The sequence below is a fragment of the Vespula vulgaris genome, chromosome 8, assembly GCF_905475345.1.
Source record: "Vespula vulgaris chromosome 8, iyVesVulg1.1, whole genome shotgun sequence".
Lineage (NCBI taxonomy): Eukaryota > Metazoa > Arthropoda > Insecta > Hymenoptera > Vespidae > Vespula > Vespula vulgaris.
The window spans coordinates 4,231,737-4,252,437 of NC_066593.1; the positions used below are offsets into that span (position 1 = coordinate 4,231,737).

The 20,701-nt window shown below is 33.1% G+C and overlaps 1 protein-coding gene across 1 annotated transcript; it reads right to left on the reverse strand.

Moving 5' to 3' along the window:
- Positions 1-1,606: 1,606 nt before the first annotated feature.
- LOC127065586 (ceramide glucosyltransferase) lies at positions 1,607-19,381 on the reverse strand. Its single transcript, XM_050998129.1, has one exon. The coding sequence runs from the start codon at positions 19,369-19,371 to the stop codon at positions 18,175-18,177; it is 1,197 nt and encodes a 398-aa protein (XP_050854086.1). The 5' UTR covers positions 19,372-19,381; the 3' UTR covers positions 1,607-18,174.
- Positions 19,382-20,701: the final 1,320 nt, after the last annotated feature.

Genomic DNA, 20,701 nt, shown 5'->3' on the forward strand with positions numbered 1-20,701 from the left:
CTCAATTCGCTAAAGATAATCAAAATGGACTTTGTCCGCAACACATTCACAATCGAAAATAATTACTCTTTCAGTCATTCGGTGAGCTATGACAATGGAATGTTTATTGTGCATGTATGTAACAAAGTTTTTAATAAGATTTTAATACTCTAAAATGCGATGATAGTTTAATAATTTATATTACAAATCATAAATATCATACATATATATTATTATGGTCTTATAATTTATAAATAGTAGATCATCTTCAATGAGAACTAATTATAGTAATCTCAAATTATATTTTTATTCCATAAAAATATTGTCTTCCATATAGAACGTTCTGCATGCATGAATCAATAATAATTGGACAAAAGATTAGTAATAAAATGTATTCTACATTATGTCGTGGATTTTTTTGTTAAGTCTGTTGCATTTCAAAGAGATGATTCATGTTCTTAGAATTCTAAAAATTCTAAGATTTTTAATCTAAGAAGTTGAGTAATAGTTGACTCTAGAACGTTGATATTTGTAATTGGGAAACCAAAATATTCGTGATAATTCAATTCGCAATAAATCAATTTTCCGCGAAAATGATTACGAAGGTACAAGGAAATATTGCAATATACTGCAAGTGGAAAAAGACTGGTCGATTATATTATAAAAACTTATAAAGATAAACTAATGTGTATACGTCGAACGATGTTTTAGTTTCTTTTTTTTTTTTCTGAAAATGACCATTTCGCGTTTAAATTTATGATTCCATTCTCCTAGGATTATCTCACGTTGAAATCTTGTTAGTGTCATACCATCGGTTGTGTTAGTTTTTATAACGAGTGCATCTCCATAGAGACATTTTTTATTGATGATTTCTACGTAGAAGAAAAATGACATGACTAGCGAAGAAAAAAAAAAGGATAATAATGAGATAAAAAATATGAGTTTAAGAAAACTATGGGAGAAGAAAGAGGCAAGAGGAGAAAAAGAAAGTAACTTACCTTTTTCTTTCTGCTCGTAAGATGGATAACAAAGTTCGTTGAAAATAATGGCACGATAAATTGATAACTCCGAGTACGCTCGCAAATACGCGTGATAAACGTGCAAAAGATATATGTATATTATCACGCCTTCTTTCTATCGATTTAACCTACATATCGATCTTGGATCTCTTTGTTCATTTTTCATTTATAGAAAATCTTGGTGATGTTACCGAATGGATGTATAATTTATTTATTCGTAAATTCAAACTCGTACTTAATAGTCTACGTATGTATCCACGTATGTGTATACATATGTATAAACACAGTCAAATATCACGTAACGAGAATTTAATTAAGACGAAAACGTTTTTCCTTACCCGTGACGCATCGATTTCTTTTGATATTACATGATTTCCTCCTTCCATTATTATTGTTATAGTACGAATTCCTTTCGATTCTACGTGGAAAATATACTTATCAAATATGATAATAAAGTTTCAAAGAACATACATATTTATAAAAACAGGTCTTACAATCTATTTGTAAGTACGTCATAGACGTTTTTTTTTGTTAGAATTTATATATGTATATAGATTTAAAAAAAACAACGTACGAGGAAATTTTTTTGTCATATATAGATTATCGTCTAACTTGGAATGTTTTGTTTATTCTGCTTTTTATTAATAACCTTTTTTTTTAGCGAAATTCGACGAGGCAATATCTCACACCGACGAATAAACTTGTCCGAATGAACACGCCGTAGTTCATGCAGATCGATTGTTTACATATGAATGTCGACATAAGAATGTCAACGACTAAAAATAATAGGCGACATTGAGAGGAGAGTTTTCGTAGTATATTAAATAAATATTAGAAACGTACTTATTTCATTTGTTATTTTCTTCTTTTTTCTTTTTCTTCTTTTTTTTCGTGTCTTTTAACGATCACAGCTTCTTCCTTAAGATAGCGAGACGCGTAATAACTTAACTTACAATTAGAATTAGAGAAGAATTAAGGAACATGTGAATATGTATATGTATAATATGACATATATATGTGTGTGTATGTATGTGTAATGTATATATATATATATATACTATATATATAATATAACATATATATATAATATATATATATGTATTATATAAACAATATTTATTAATCCTCATACATCATCCAAGACCTTGTTGACCCAACTACATACTGACAACTTTGGAACTAACATGCTATTTCATTCGCTTATTAACGTCAGACGCGCGTAGTTAACGCGTGACCAACAATTTGTGGTCCTTCTTTATATTTTTAAAATTGCTATTTACGTAAAGCTTTCATTATAGCTAATTTATGTTGTCTTTCTGAGATAATACTTTCGTGTACGACTGATTATCAAAATATGCGAGAAAGAAAACGCAGAGATCGAAGCGCCAATGCCGTACAATTATATCATTATGCTTCATACAATACAACACAATACAATATAATATAATATACAATACAATACAATACAATACAATACAATACAATACAATACAATGCAACACAACACAATACAACACAACACAACACAACACATCACATCACTGTTAACTTCCATTTCATTTTTCGTAGACATTAATCGTTTCGCATGAGACAAACAATTAGTCTCCTCGATAAATTCTCTAGTAATTGCGAAATTTTACGAGCTGATAAAGCACAAATAGAAAATTTACAGAAATCACGCGTTCTCAATATTGCATTATATAAAAATAGATCGCCAACAATCCTGCTGTTCTCTTCCTCATATTTTAATCATCATATTTTTTTATCTTGTTTCTTCTCTCTTCTCCCTTACGCCCATTCGCGATATTATATATGTGGTCGATCGCATTATTTTGTAGCGCGTAATTAATAGATAGATATGTTACGTTACGTGCGGACATAAAATACACGTTACATACATACACGCATACGATGAATCACGAGATTGGAATGATTCGCACGTTTCTAAATTTTTCCTTCAATTTCAATCTCTCTCTCTCTCTCTCTTTCTCTGTCTCTCTCGTCTTACATACAAATCTATATGTATAATACGTCACAAATAAAATTAATATTAAAAGGAACGATGCGACTAGCATGATCATTCGGTATATATTTTATGTACAATTTGCGTTACTCAAGGTCGAGTTGATTAGATAATGTATATATTTACAGATAAGCTATGAAAATTTGTTGTGTTTCTAAAGATGCCAAAGAATCATTTTGCTTTATCTTTGATATGCCTATAACGCAGTATCGATATGACTTTTCTTTATGTTTTATTTCTTTCTCTCCCTCTTATCTCATTCTCAGAATTTTTCATTCATCCACTCTACCTCTCTCTCACTTTCTTTCTTTCTCTTTTTATGACACCCTACCGCATACGTTGCGTTTATTGCCTACATTTCAATAAAAGTCTTATTCATTCAAAACGAAATAATAATATTATTACTTGTGTTAAATAAGACGTAAAATAGTTGATTAAATGATTTCATGATAACGCGAAACATGCATTTACAAATATTTATTTCGGTCTTCTCGTTTCACATTGAACGACATTAATAATGGATCCTAATACGAGCGCATGACTACTTGTAAATGTAAGTGCCTGTGTAGGAGTAAAGAGATCGTTTCGTCGATAAATCGAAGGATCGTACCTGTATATATTTGTTTTCTTTTTTTTTTCAATTTCTTTTTATCTTATGTACTTTTTCTTTTTTTTTTTTTTTACATTAATCATCTTCCAATACAACAGTGGCACATATGTATATCGGTTCGATCGTTCGACGTAACAAATAGATATTATAAAATATAAATTAAAAAGGGAAGAAGAAAGAAGACGGACACACGATCATAGTTATATTAATAAGTTAGATGAAGTATAGAAAATGATATTTAAGATTCAAAGTATGCGATTGATGTAGAGAAAAGTGAAAATAGAGCGTTGACAAAATTAAACGAAGATTTTCCTTCGGGGTATTTTAAGAAAAAAAATATATTCGAAGTGTCGAAAGAAAAGAAAAAAAGAATGGAATGATAAAAAAGACACGTTTGAATCGGTTCGCTTTTTTCTTTTTATCATTATATGTTTTTTTTTATTTTTAGAAAACGATTCCCGTTAAAGAAATTTTTATTTTCCGTTTATTCGTTCGTCGCTTTATCTATCGTCTTTGACCAAGCCAGTCTTTTGTAACATCACATGTATATATATATATATATATATATATATATATATATATATATATATATATATAACACATATTGTATAAGAAGAAATCACTTTGTTCGAAAGATTATCTCGACTCGAGTTGATATTATCTTTGTCGAATAGACAAACTTTTTTATCTTTATCACTTTTATCATTGCGATACGATTTCACAAATTTACATTGAAAAGGAAATCTTATATCTTTCTGTGTAAGACATATATAGTTGATACAGCCATATTTGTTCTTGGATTGCGAGATAACGATAGATCTTTTCTCGCAATATATTTCGATTTAACAGATACACGTATCATAAGTGTTTTAAGGAGAAAAAAAATACATGAATAAAAAGACAAACAAACAAAACTACAATAACTTTTTTCCTTTCAGTCATCTGTTATGAAAAAAACAAATCTCATTTTGATAAGGGTCATTTATGTTCTCCAATCGTAATTATAACTAAGTTTTAATTTCACCTTGAATCAAATGCATGTATTTAAATTTTTTGTATATATATAGAGAAAGATTTTGTTCGTCGTTACAGAGAATTTTCTCTCTCGTTACATCTTCCATTTAGATTTCTAAAAGAATCGATCAAATCTAGAAATTTTTTGCTATTTTCCGTTCGTAGACTGGCCTCACTCTCCGTTTATATATCTTTTTATTTCTTCACGTTTTACACCTGTTGTTGCCACGAGATTGTCTTTAGATTCTTTGTCTATAAATAATTCTTATCAATTATACTCGATACGAATTTTCTTTCCCAATTTTTTCATCAATCACAAAGAAATTAATTAATAACATGTACGAATGTTACACAAAACTTTGATTTAAAAAAGAAAATTCAAAGTATAGAGATATTACTTTTTACGATGAAAGATAGCGTACGTAGATTTTTGAATTAACTTCGAGTATCGGTCCTATTACATAAAATTATCAAGAATTTTAGTATATTTATGATAAATAGTATAACAATAAGATATGCAATATAGTCATTAATGAGTGTTTCAAAATACTATAGTAGGGTTGCAACAAAGAATTATAATCAAACTACAGGATCAATTTTAATTTAGATCACATCTTTCCCACGCTCAAGTTACATCAACAGTTCGATGCAGGTATTCTCAGAAGGATCATTGTCATTTATCAAGATATATAACTTTGGAAAGGTCAAGTTATACAAATTAATAATGTTTGAGGAGTTTCCCATAACTGCTGACTTATTGATATGCTAAGAACTTACTCCATTTTAAATTTAATGCGCAAATCTTAATAAATGTGACCGCAAAATTAAATTTATTATTTAAAATCACTCCCAAAAGATTTCATTGATCAATCTTTCTATAGGCCATATATTGCTTCCTTGACAAGATTAATTGATGCTTTAAATCATTATTTATCCAATTCTGTAACACAAAATGAGATTTCATATCTATGGTGTAGATCGATTAATTGACGATAAATATATGGCTAAATTATCAGGCAATCTAAGTAAACTTATTCTGGATCTCTGGTTGATAGCAATAACAGAAATTAAAAAAAAATTTTGATGTTTGGTTAGCATTCTCTTGGAATGAAAATTCTCTTACTAATAAAAAGATTTACGTATATAAAATAAAGTATTTACTTGATAATATTTAAATTATTATATATATATATACCAAATGTAATTATTATAAATTGGACATATTACCATAAAAAAAAATAAATAAAAAGAATAAAAAACACGCCTTTAAATTTTTTCCTTATCGAGGAAAAATATGTACATACACACGTATAATAATTTTATTCACAAGTTTATATTTTGCAACGTACTAGGATACGTCGCCCGTAATTGAACTTATTACTGAAATTACAACCGAGATCACAGATGTCTTCGTTATTAAGATGAAATAGATGCATTGAAACGATGATGTAAATATAAATGTCAAAGAGATAATAAATATAATACGTTTAAGATTAATTTTATGAATGAATGAATATATATATAGATAGATAGTAGATAAGTAAATACATATATATGCGATAGTATATACCAAGAAAGCACTTACATAAACGTACACACGTAGGTACGTACACATACAAAAAATGGCACTCGTGTTACATCTGCATATATATGTTCAAAATAAGATATGACACATTTATATATATATATATATATATATATATATATATATATATATATATATATATATATATATATATATATATAAATGTATTTCGGGATAAAAATACTTGGATTTCCTCTTCGGTAATTGACTATACCTATATCCTGCGTGCGTAAGTCTCTCTCGTGCGCGTAACGAGTATCTTCTTTTATATAGAGATGGATAAATGTAGGACAGATAAAAGAGGCAAAAGAGAGATATATCTATGTATACAAAGTGTGACCCACACAGATAAATACATTCGGGAGTGCCGCTTCTGACGATCGATAACTAGGACTTAGAAATGCTTTTAGGAAGTAACGTGCACGCGATATTCTCTTTCCATTGCTAAAGTAATATTGTCTTTTCTAGTTTGTCCTAAGGCAATAATCGAATACGTGTACTTATGTCGTTTTCAGAAATGATAATTAAAAAATAATTTATGAATTTACGAAGAGTCTTATGTGTGCGTGCATACGTGTGTATGTAAAGGAACGATTTAACGATATGATTTGAGAACTATTATTGCTTCATTCTACGACTAATTATATCCTAATAATTTCAATGAATCTCATTCCATGACATTGATATATGTCAATAGTCTGATATCAAAAGTACCAACTTTTGTTCTTTATGAATCATTCCGATTGTAACTACGATTGTTAAAGTTATATCGAATCACATTAATTATTTCAGCGATAAATTAGTCGTTCTCATTCTTATCTCCGATTACATATAAACGTCTATATATTTATCAATGATTGATACTACGATCGTCAATGGTAGAAAATAATAGTTATGACATTGTCGATGTTCCTATATACAATCATACATACATATACACATATATATATACACACACACACACATCGCACAGACACACACAGATCATAGCAATATCTTGTATTTTTGATCAATTGCCAATTAATTTATAATTTTACACATTTTTGTATTTTATAAATTAACAACAAACGATCGAGGAAGAGCGAAACGATCGTATTTTAAAAAACTGATCTTATGATAATATAATAAATTTGTAATCAAATCTATATATAAAGAATTGTGTATTACTACTATTCGAATGAAACTCGAGCAAGGCCATAGAAATCTCTACGAACTTAACGCCTACGGATATGGATTCAACTATGATTGACTACGATCAATTTAAAAGTATTCATCGAAGCCTATAACTCGTTTCCTACGCTTATAATACTGAAAATCTTTTCTTCTGTCGTTTTTACGATTGAAATTTTCCAATCTTATAAAATCGTTCGGTTGGATCGATTTTATATATATTATTGAATTAATTGATAATTATTAAATAATAGCAAATAACTATATGTATATATATTGCATCAGTTGGCACGTAAGAAATAATCAATTTGATATTCCCTTATATTTCATCTGACTTCTTTCCCTCTTTCACAATAAATACATACCTACATCTTACGTTGTTACGAAAAATTTTTTATACCGAGTAATAACTATAAAATGTGCGCGTAGAAATATATCGTAGCTTAAGGGTAGAGAAAAATAAAGAAGAAATCGCGGTAGTCTTTCGTAGTTCTGTAGTTCGGTGCTTGACATTAAGCACTATGCTCTCTGTATGTGGTGTTACACAGTAGCCCGACTAACAATGAGTTCATCAGGAACTAGAAACAATAGCCGTATTCTTCTCATAAAGTGAGGTGAATTCGTCTTGAATATTTTTAGACCAACGTATGCTGACCCTGGCATATACATCGTGTGACTGTTATTCACCGAATACCGACGATTCAACATCCCTTTTAATAACTTTCATATATTTATTTTTACCTAGAAATTTTGTATTTTACGTTGGGAATCAATGCGATCGAATTGATATTAATTTTAATTTGGATTTTTAAAGAAATTCAATTAATTCAAAGTTCTCGTATTTCGATAATGAGATATATTTAAATCGTTGGCTTTGGATAAAGTAGAATAATGTCCGGAAATATCCACTCTGCATTTTCGAGGGATACACCGATTCAATCTTCGCCACTTAACGCGATAAATATATGAATAAACTCTATAGAACAGGGGTCCCCAGTTCTATGTTTGTAAGCACCATGAAGCTAATCGATACGTTTGCTTCTAAACACCATCTTATTTTTTTTTCTATCACGATTAATATGTTTGTTACATTAACATTTTTTTAAATAAAATTTTTCTAAGTTCGCTCTTACAGATTCAAACTTAAAATATTGTTTTATGTCAACGATTTAGAAACTTTGGAATTTATTTCATTTTCTTTCATTCAGTTTCATCCGATGAAAAATATTCTCACGTAAAACTTCTTCACGTGAAACTTCTCAAGTAAAACTTCGTTAGTATGAATATTTTATAGAATTTGTTAACTTTTTCATCTCTTTTTTTTATAATAATACAAATAATAAATTAGATTGGTTGTTAATTATAAGAAAATATATTTACTTTTTTTTTTTTTTCTTTTTAATAAGTGACAATAATTTCCATTATTCTACTAAGGTTGGAGACCTCTGCTCTATAGGCTGACCTGTTAGAATTACCGCGATTACCACGATCACTTGTTTCGTAAGAACAATTTGGGCCTACGTTTCAGATGACGACACCAAGTACAAAGTAATAAAAAGCTATGTCTATGTCTTTTTCACGGGACAAGTGCAATCATTACTATTACGTACAATCTACATACATTTAAATCTACTACTACATGCGCAATGTCATTGAATGATCTCTAGTCATGTTATTTCTCGTGGATTTAAAGTAATTCTCGTCGATATATGTTATAGCTATTATTAAGAATGTTCAATTGAATAAACTATTGAACAAACAACATAATTTTTATATGACGAATAATATATATATGTATATACATAAATAAATAAATCACCGAACATTTCAGTATATTTGATTTAATAACAATTATAAGTCTCTATTCATCATTAATTCCTAATAATTTACATCGTTACATTTTCATAATACATGTATATATATATATTTTATATATATATATATATATATCTTTTCTAATCAATATAATCTTGTTGCAATTCGATAAGCGATTGTTGCTTCCAATGTTATAATTAAAATCATTAGACCAAATAAAGACCCAATAAAGTTTCTTAATAAAATCTACGAAATACCTTTGAATAAATTCGTGACCAATATATATCTTACGTAAGAGAGACTCGTATGCCATCACGTTTCATGAAGAACTGAGAATGTCCTGGTGACTTATAGACCGTAATATATGTATGTACATACATTAGAGATATATACGTCTGACGACACAAGGACAACTAGAAGTCACGTATCCTGTCCTTATTCCCATTCGGTATATGTACGTCCCGATAAAGTTTCCGTTGAATGTACAAGTAAATAAATAGAGGAGAACGCTCTAAGAAGAAAGAACGATAAATGTTACGCGAGGTCGGTGAATCGTTCGTCAGAAGTTCCCCCATTACTACCCTTCCCCTTATCAGCTGTTTGTTCGAAGAAGAACCAAACTTGATTCGATAACCTCTTCTTGTTTAAACGTATATGAGTCAAGCTTTGAACGACCAATTAAGGACGCCGCTTGTCCATAGGCAGGTCGTTTTTAAACAATTGCTCGCACGCGCAAGTAGATACATAACGATGTAATACGCACAACAGTTTCGTTTAACAAGACTCAACGAGAGAGAAAGAGAAAGAAAGAGAGAGAGAAAGAGAGAGAGAGAGAGAGAGAGAGAGAGAGAGAGAGAGACGACGGTGACCTTCGTTGAGATGCCATTTTAGATGGGATCATTGTGGTTGAGCAGCAAATATTATTATTACATTGTATACTATTGATCACAGATCGTACAATTACACGCGTATGGCTGAACCTAATCCAAATACGAGAGTTTTAAAAAAATGTTAAAAGCAAAATATTATTGTGTTGTATACCATTAATCACAGATCGTACAATCACATGTACGTACGTGCGTATATATGTATGTATGTAATGTACCTAACTCAATACGTGCGTGCTTTTTGAAAACGTTAAATACCGAAAATATTATTGCGTCGTACACCACTATAATCACAGATCGTATAATCACACGTGTGTACTTATGACCGAACGTAATCCAAATACAAACTTTCGAAGGTACGTTCTTACTTATTATACGATTCGCATGATTTCTTTTTCTTTCGTTTTCTTTCTGTTATTGATCTTTCATATAATGTCTACGCGAACGAAAAGAATAAACGGGAGATATATTTGTGAAATCTTTTAGAAGAAAATTTTAAGAGAAAAAGATTTATTTCCTAAGAGCAAATTTCTTGATAAAAGAAAAACTGTATAGAGAGAATAATAGGTTTCAGAGTTTTATTGAAAGTTTCGTGAAAAGAGAAACGAGAGAACGAGAAAGAAAAAGAGAGAGGGGGGGGAGGGAAAGAAAGAGAGAGAATTTTTAAACGAGTCTTGAAAGTAGAGAAGTAGCAACGGGATTATTAAAAACTATGAGAAACATAGTCGTCCGTATAAAGAAGTGATTTTTTTTTTTTTTTTTTTTTTATATATATAAGCAAAGAAGAAGACATCCTGTTCTTGGTAACTCATTAACTGTAACTTGAATAATTAAGTGCGCTACGCTAGGTAGAAATACGACACTAAATGGTTTATGTTTTACCTTAACCTTTGGACTTATATACTTTAATCGAAACGTCAATAAGGCTTTACGACAAATTTTTTTGCATGATAGGTGATGTCTAAGAATGAAGGTCACGTGTCATGCTTCTTCGCGAACAAAGAAGCGTAACGCTAACGTAAAAGTGCATAAGACAATATATTATAAGATAAATGCGCAAATAAACCTTTTAAGGTTCGATTAAATCGATTGAACAAAGATGGTTCGTAGGATTCGTCGAGTATGAAGAGCAAAGAGGTGCGATCGGCATATTAAGTAAATAAACGATAGACAACAATGTATTAATCATTATTATTCAACACTCTATAGATTTATTCAGAGATGGCGAATGATTTTTCCATGAATTTTATTTTACACGATGGATTCATGAGGTAAATATATACAAAACATACGTTAGAGGTCATATCATTGCTCTTAACGTTCTCACTTCCATTGTTCTCGAGAGTATACGAATATTGGCGTACGGAATCGATGTAAATTTGTAAAAATGAATGCAATCGTGAAATTATATAGAATTTATATAGAACTCTATATCACATATGTGTATATGTGTATGTGTGCATGTGTGTATATAAATAGCTACACTTGTTCGTGACTTCGAAGACGTTCCATTCGATTTAAATTTACTGTTTTTTTTTATTAATACTGTAATTGCTCAAAAGCGATGATACCAAGTGTCACAAACTCTATAATAATTAGTGATAGCAAATGTGAATAAGAATGTACAAGAAATGGTTGATAAATCTTCGAGAATTGACGTATTAAAGAGAAAGTAGGTATAGTTTCAAAGCTACGGTTGAGAATTACGAAGTAAACGATGCATCGAATCGGTATATTCATTAACAAAAAAAAAAGAAAGAAAGAAAGAAAGAAAAAATGTAAGACTCTTTGAACTACTTTCAACCGGAAGACTAATTAAAGAAAATAAGAGAAGCCGATAAAAAAAAATTTCTCTTAAAGGGAAACAAAATAGTTTCTATTGAAGGATACTCGTTAATTACCAAGTGCGAATTTAAATATAATATGATAGCGTGAAAAATACATTTAATTTTACACGATGCATTTGGCCATTATGGAACGTAATCGAAGGATCCTGTTTTTACGAGTATTTGTAAATTTATCGCGAGTCGGTGTATTTTTTAGCTTCTTTTTTTTTCGTTTCTTTTCTTTTTCTTTATTTATAAACAACGATGCAAGTGTTTAAAAATGCGCTTGTCATCGATATAAATAAAATAGTAGATGCATTCGGCCAAAGAAGTTAGAGAACAGTGAAACCCCGACTATCTGTATGAACTTCAACTAATCGATCGTGTGGACAGTGTCAGCCGGCAGTGGAAAAAATTCTTTTGCGAAAGAGATTTATATGTCTTTATGCTTTATTTTTTTTCTCATCTTTCTTTTTTTCTTTCTCTTTGCTCGCCTTTCCAAAATTTTTTCTCGTATGCACGTATATGTGCATTTATAATGCACGTTAGAAAACAAAAGGAAAACATAACGTAAGGTTTATAAAAATAACATAAAATAATCAAAATTGTACGGTTTATATGACCGTAAAATAATAATAGGTCGTAAATGCATGATTCTCACAGTACATGACATCGCAAGAAAATAATTACAACGATTCTTACTTTTCTTTGTATTTGTATTCGTTCATCCGTTTGTTGTTGTTTATTATTTTTTTCATTTTTTTTTCGATGAAGTATTTTTTTACACAAAAAAAGAAAAGAAATAGAAAACACAAAAGTGTTCGTTAAACGAATGCAGAAATTAAAAATTCAATGATTCTGCGTATTCTTTGCTCGTATCGAGTTAAAAGTCAGTTCGAACGCGAGAAAGTAGAGTGCAATATTACCCAATTAGTTCGCATAATCGAGGCTTCACCATATAGCGTTTGCTTAGTCACAGATTGCTTAGGCACGTTCCTTTTCAACGAACGAATCCAAAAGCGACAGTCACAGCAAAACGTATAAATTGGCGTTAAATATATGTATTTACAAAGAGGTTGTGGCAAGAGAGAGAAAAAGAAAAAAAAATTTATAATAATAATAATAAAAAAAGACAAGAAAAATCACTATCCTTTTGTCTTCGCTCTACTTTCGCATAATTAATTAATTGATTGATTAATTGATTAACTAATTAATTTGTCCTAGATATGTAATGTAAGATCGATCGTAAACGCGGCACGATGTTTACTGCATTTTAACATCATAAGCACGTCGACTGTGTGTATGTGTGTGCGCGCGCGCGTGTGTATAATCTATGAACTAATTCGCATTAGAACTAATTACACTGTATTCCCTTGCGGATTTAGGGAACCAATGTTTAAGAAGAACCGTTGTCTATCTAATCTGTCTATCTATCTATCGATCTATCTATCTATCTATCTATCTATCTACGTATCTATCCATCCATCTATTTATGGATTAAAAAACAACCATGATGTTCGAGAAATAACGTTTCGAACCATTTGATTCTTCATGATTAGAATCGAGTTTCGATTTCGTCGTTCAGTACACAAGAGATCAGCTGATCTTGAATATCTTTAACACACATTGCAGTTCGACTTTCTTATATCATACTTAGATCTTTCGAAATCCTCTTCGCACGATCATATCGCAAAGATTCATTATTAATTTCTATTCTTCTTTTCTATACTATTACAAATTTTGATTAATTTTTCTTTCTCTCATCGAAATCGCATCGATCTGTATGAAAACACAATAGAATGTCTCATTTTTAAATGGAACCAGATAACAAATGAAATTTTGTCTACGCAGGGCTATGGGGAAGGAGGGAGGAAAGTTGTAATGACATTTTAAGTTAGGTAATGTCGGATCGATAATAACGAAGCATATCTCAAACAAGAAAGCCTTTTATCGTTTAAAATTATCGTGATAACGTGAAATTCGATTGAAATATTTAACGAGACGATAACGTGAACAACTTTTTTTTATGTCTTTTCTCTTTCTTTGTTTTTTTTTCTACTTTTTTTTTATATATATATATAGGAGAGCAAAAAATAACGCGAAATTCGAAATGAATTCTTTAGTATTCTTGGTAGGCAACGCGGTTCCATATTAAGACGAGGCAGTCTGTTTTAGTAGGGAAAGAAAAAAAGGAAAAAAGATGAAAAAAAGATTTTGAAGTCTTGCTCTCAATTCGTCGAAACGATGCATTCGTCGACGAATGGATTCGAAAGCACGACGAAACCTTTCTCTCCTCGTAAGAACGCAAGCACAAGACGGAAGCCCATAAGCGTAAGTCTGAACGTATATATATATATATATTGTATGTCTCCGTATTAGGTGTGTGTGTGTATATATATATATATATTTATATATATTTATATACGAGGAAGCGCGCGCAAGCAAATTCATCTTTGCACATACGCGTGCTTTGAATAAACCTTTTATAAATAGAGTTAAAACGGGAGTAGCGTTCAGAAATGGATATTTTTACGATCCTTCGTAACAATGAATATTCAATTAGAATCGAAATCATGGCACCTTTATTGCAATCGAAAATTTGTCTACTTAACAATATCCGAGATGGGTGCATGTGTGTGTGTGTGTGTGTGTATATATAATATATACACATATATACACACACATACACACCATATATATACAGTAGAATCTTATTATTATTCCGACATATAATAAAAAAAAACTTTTTTTTACCTCGAAATACAGAAAATTTGTAATACATTATTCTCATTGATATCTTCTTTTTCTTTTTTCTCTCCATCTCTCTCTCTCTCTCTCTCTCTCTCTCTCTCTCAAGATTGATTTCGCTTGTCGAATCTCGAATAAATATATATACTAATATCGATTTATTGATCCAACTCATTTCTCTCGATTCATCCGAATAATCGAGATTCTACCGTATTGAAAGCGAACCGTATAACGCTTGACCGCTTTTATAATACATGTGTATATTTTTCTTTTCTTTTTACAATTTTAACAATTTACAAAGAAAAAATATCATATTTATAAGGAAAATTTTTCCGAATTTATCAACAACTAAGGTTTACAATAAATTACGTTAAACGATTCGCTCCTGTATATATACATACATATATGTATGTATCTTTGAATTTACACTAGAAACGTATATACTATTATCCAATGTACAAATCGGAGATATTTTATTATTTTTTAAAATACTATTCGATATATTACTTTCAACGTTGCAACTTGCCGCATGGATCGGTCGATCCACTTGTTTTACGCTTGCGTTCTCACTGTTGAAATGTTACGTCAAACTCTCTTCTCTCTCTTTCTAAGTGCGCTCGAGGTTCTCGAAAAACGAACGTATCGTCGATTCGTTCATGCAATAAGAAACGTTCGATATTCATGATTCTTTCTCTCTTTTTCTCTAGTAATATTTGTCTTATCTAAAATGGTCCTTGTTAATCATCGCGTTTCAAGGAGCACGATACAAAATGCACTGCTCGTTATCTTCTACTTGCCGACTATATGTATTTCCTATTCTCATTGTACCCTCTCTTTTCTCAAAAACGCGCAAGTCGTTATGCGCACGCGTAAAAGCACGTGCACATATGTAAATATGTATAATATGTATGTATGTATGTATGTATGTACGTATGTATGTATGTATGTATGTATGTACTATGCTACATTTCAGTCACACCTTCGCTCGACTCTGTATGTGTTAAGAGTTGTACGATACACTTTGTAGCTCACAACAAAAAAGTGATATATGTATATATATATTTTTTCTTTCTTTTTGTTTTGTTTTCTTTCCCTTATCGACAAAATGAAATATATTATGTAATTCATACTCCTATTTGAAAAATCTTCTTGACGTTCAAATGGTATGATACATTCGAGAATTATCTCGATGTATTGCTTTTCTATATTTTTCTCAAATTATTGATTTATATCATGCTTCTCTCTCTCCCTGTGTGTGTGTGTGTGTGTGCATACGTACGTATATCGATAAGCAAGAATAGCACGCGTGGGATATTCTTTGCATTTTATTATCATTTACTTTTCGTATATTTTACCTATCGATTTTCCTTCGTTATTTATGTATCTATATACGTATTTAGATATTTGCAGCAAATGATATGTACGTTATAATCTATGAATGTCGATCTATATTAATTTTTTTAATATTGACCAACGAATATTCTATTATATTGCTAACTTAAATATAATATTATGTCATCGATTCAAAATGTGCGATCAAAGAAATTGAAGAAAACAAAATCTATGTCATACGTTTTTTCATTTCTTACATAGGAGAATAGCATTTAAACGAGAATTTTTAATTTACGAGCTAAGACGTGTATCGCACGACACTTGACTCATTACGCATGCTTTTCTTCTTCCTTAATAATTTATTTTGCTTATTATTAAAACTTTTTCTCATCCGGGAAGTCAACACTGAATATGAGCACATTTCAGTTGATAAGTCTTATCAAAGTTATCTACGAATTGTGTTATCGGATTATTTAAAAAAATAAAGAAATAACTTTTAATCTTTTTTTATGAATAAATTTGTCCTTTCAAGGATAACGAATGTAATCAATTTTTTAAATCACCATAATCTATTTCGAATTTTTATTTTTAAAACTATCCAATTAATATTCTTTCTCAACATTCCTTTATATATTTGTTTTATTTTAACATTTTAACAGGTTCCCACTGTAACGTGAGATATACCCGATACAATTGAATTTAAACGTTTTTTCAAGTGAAACGCTTTTTCTTTTATTCTTTTTATTATCATTATTATTATTTCTTTTTTTTTATAAAATTGTACAAAACTACTTTTTGAGATCACTTCGTTCAGATAATACTAAAGAAGGAGCTTATGCATATGAAAAACAAAGAGTCCAATTTACAAAATCTCTCAACCTAATAAATACATAATTTATGTATCTGTGAAATATATTTCCTCATTACTAAGCATATATATTTAAATGAAATTATGACGATCGTGAATTTATGTTCTTGTACAATATCGATACGATAAAAAAAAGCCGAACAATAATATCATGATCGAACTTAAAAACATTCTAACAATAATATTGAAAGAATTGATCATTAAAGTATATAAAGTCGGACTTCATAATCAGTTAATGACTAACGGCCCAGACGGTAATTGGTTAAATAGCGATAAAAATGACGATGAAGTCTCAGCCTCGATAAATTTATAATGAAACAAAATATTTACAATATTGCAGAATGTCAAAAACGTGAACATATGATTCTAAAACATCGGGTTTTGTGTGTATGGTGAATAATAGAATTTCATTCTTTGCACTGCTGGTAATATGATACGTAAATCGTGCTAACTTTTAAGCAAGACTGCCCCAGGGACCCAGTTATATTAGAGTCGTCGATGCGATCAGAGTCGTCAGTGTCGTTGGAATCGTAAATTGTTAAACAGAGTCGCGAGAAGGACAGTGCGTTTTATTGTGTCTCGAATTAAATTAAATATACAATTATTATTATTATTATTATTATTATTAATATCACGATATCGCTTCGCGATCAATAACTTATCACCCAGCTCTCTCTCCTTTCCTATAATATGTACGCTGACGAACGAGTTCTCCACAGATTTTACTCCGTTCGATTATCGATCAAACGTTTTCAGTCGGCAGTAAAACTTCTTATTGATCGTATTCAGAAGGAAATTCGCGTAATCTCGCGGCGACCCGATTCGTGCCATTTTGCGAGCAAATAAAAGTATATAGAAAAAAGAAAAAAGAGAGAAATAGAAAAAAAAGAAGAAGGAACGATACTCGAAGAGAGAAAAAACTCATCGTACGTAGAGAGATATTTCATGCATACTGCAATATCGTAGATATGTAGCGCGAAATGTACAGAATGATGCACGATATGCTATCGAGTATCACTACCCTCCGATTTTACGCGATGAGGAAGAGAAATTATTAAAAAAAAGAAATAGGAAACAAAAAGTGAAAATTTAAAGAAAGGAGAAAGAGAGAGAGAGAGAGAGAGAGAGAGAGAGAGAGAGAAACAGAGACAGAGATAAAGAGAACGAGAGCAAGAGCGAATGAGAGAAAGAAAGAGAGAGGGAGGGAGGGAGGGAGAGATAAAGAAAAGGGAAGGGGAGTAAGAATAAAATAGGAAGAAAAGAAAAAAATCGAAGGGAAGAGAGAACGATTTGCTATCCTAATATTTTACTTTCGTCTTGACCTCCTCCGCGACGCCGCCCCATCTGAGCTTGTAAACGCGCGAACGCCACTGTATCAGAGGATCCAGGACGGCCTGTACGAAGAGATATGGTCTCGTAATCTCACTGAGAAGCCATCCACAGACGAACATAAGTTTGTTGAAGGGCAACGGCCCGTTCTGTACTACACACAAAAGCGTCCAGTCCAACATGAACCACAATAGTATGTGTACAAGATAAAAAACTAAAGAGTCCCAGTCGAATAGAACACTGGCCGCCCATGAGGCACAGGCGCCGAGTACGAGGCACTCGCTGAGAGGTTCGAAGACGATCGTGGTGGGTAACATGGCGACACGAAGCTTGGCCCACCTCCTGAGCCTCGCCTGGAAGGAGTGCAACTCGCAGTGCCCGCTGTTTTGCAAGGCCGGCTGAGAGCAGACGGTTATTCGCCAGCCGCGGTCGGTCAATGACTTCGCGTAAAAGAAGTCCTCAGCGAGATAGACACCGAAGGTCTTGAGGCCGCCGACCTCGTCCAAGGTCGCTTTACGAAGTAACGCCGACATACCGGTATGACAGTTTATTCTCAAAAGATCGGCTGCCAGGTACATCCTCGATTGTACAGTACCGAAGAATATCTTTTCGTACGCCGCGGCGAAACCGTCACGGTCGTACGTGAACGGCATCTGGTGTACCAACGCGACCTTATCGGTCATGTAGTTGACCATATCCAACAGAGTGTCCTCCTTCATCCTTATACCGCTGTCGCTTATAAGTACCAACTCGTATTTGGCCGTCTCGTAAGCCGGCTGCATGTTGTTGATTTTCGGGTTGACCCCGACGTTGCGACCGCCGACGAATACTCGTGTCTCTATCTGCGGATATTTTTCAATTAGTTTCCCGACTAGCATCAATGCAGGATCGGAATCGTCCTCGACGCAGAAGAGCAATTCGTATCTAGGATATTCGATCGTGAAGAAAGTCTCGAGATTACTGAAAAGATTCGGATCTACTCCCATTAACGGCTTTATGATCGAAACACCAGGCAGGGGAGTTTCGTAGCTCGGCATTTGGGCGATCTTTCGATGAAGCTTCCAGCGGCCGGCTATCAAAGCCAACACGTGAACTATCCACATGCCCGACCAGAATATCATGAAAAATATCGCGAACCCGTAGAGGGTATACAGCATGGAGTTCATCTTCGAGTAAAGGGTCGTAGGAGGGTGAGGTGGAGGTCGAGGAGGAGGGAGTAATTCACGGATATGACTCAGAGAACTGACAACCGGCGGCGGCAGCGGCGGCGTGCACGGTCCCGCGTGCTTGACTCCAGACCTTCCTCTCCTTCTTCTTCTTCTTCTTCTATGCTATTTGATCGTCCGAGCGGCTTCTTCTTCCTCGAGGTTGTCGTCGTAATACCTAAGATCGAGGTTCCATCGCGAGGCGAGCCGTAATCTGAGATTAAGAGACAACGACGACGACGACGACGACGACGACGACGACGACGACGACGACATCTTCGAGGTTCGCTACGAGGGGAAGGAACTGGGATCACGCGACAAGACTTTCCTCCTTTTCTGCCGTCTCTGTTATCTCTCTCCTCTTCTTCGTCACCGTCGCCCTTTCTTTCATCGTCGTTTTCCTCTAGATCGTCGTCGTCGTCGTAGCAAGTCTTGCGGCCCTTGGGAGTCACCGCGCACCACCGCATTCAAGATCCTTTAACGGAGGATCTTGCTGTTCTTTCCCTTCCTCTGTCTCTTATCTTCGTCTCTTTCTTTGATTTTCGAGGACGACGGCGACGGTCGGCGACGGTGACGGTCGCGCCGGCGATGCTCGCGTCTACCGTCGTCGTCGTTTTACGCTCCCTTCTCCCGCACGTTCTCGATTTTTCTACTCCAGCAGTTTTCCTTTCCTCCTCTTCCTTCTCGTTCTTGCTTCTTTTTATTCCCGTTAACGGTCCTCAAAGTTTTTCGTGGGCGATCAACGCGTATGCCGGCACGACCGTCGACACGACCGTCACCGTCACTGTCACCGTCGCCACCGTCACTACCACTACCTTCTCTGGGGCCACCACTACTACTTCTATCAGCACTGCCACCACCAGCACCAACCTCGCCACCTCTACCACCACAACTACCGCCGCCACTATCGTCGTCGCTATCGTAACCACCTGGTCGACACGCGTCGTCACTTCCAAACTTCGAAACACCGTAAATGACAATATCGAAAAGTAAGGAGGAAACTTTTGCCGGTAAACGAAGTACGTCGAGTAGCGGCGTACCGGGTCTCGTCCGCCCTCTCGAGCCGTACTCCACGTTCTTCCTTCTCCGTATTTCCCGACAAATATTTTTGTCGCCGCAGTTCCTGTCGTACCTCGCCCGTCTCGCGACGCCGTGCACGGCGCGTCCCATCGACGCACCGTGGCGCTACTCTTTCTTCTCTCCTATTTTCGACGATTCTTCTCAAGAAACTCTCGTCGTACGCTCGTAACGCTCTTTGCTCTTCCTCTTCTCCGTTCACTCGCTTATTCTC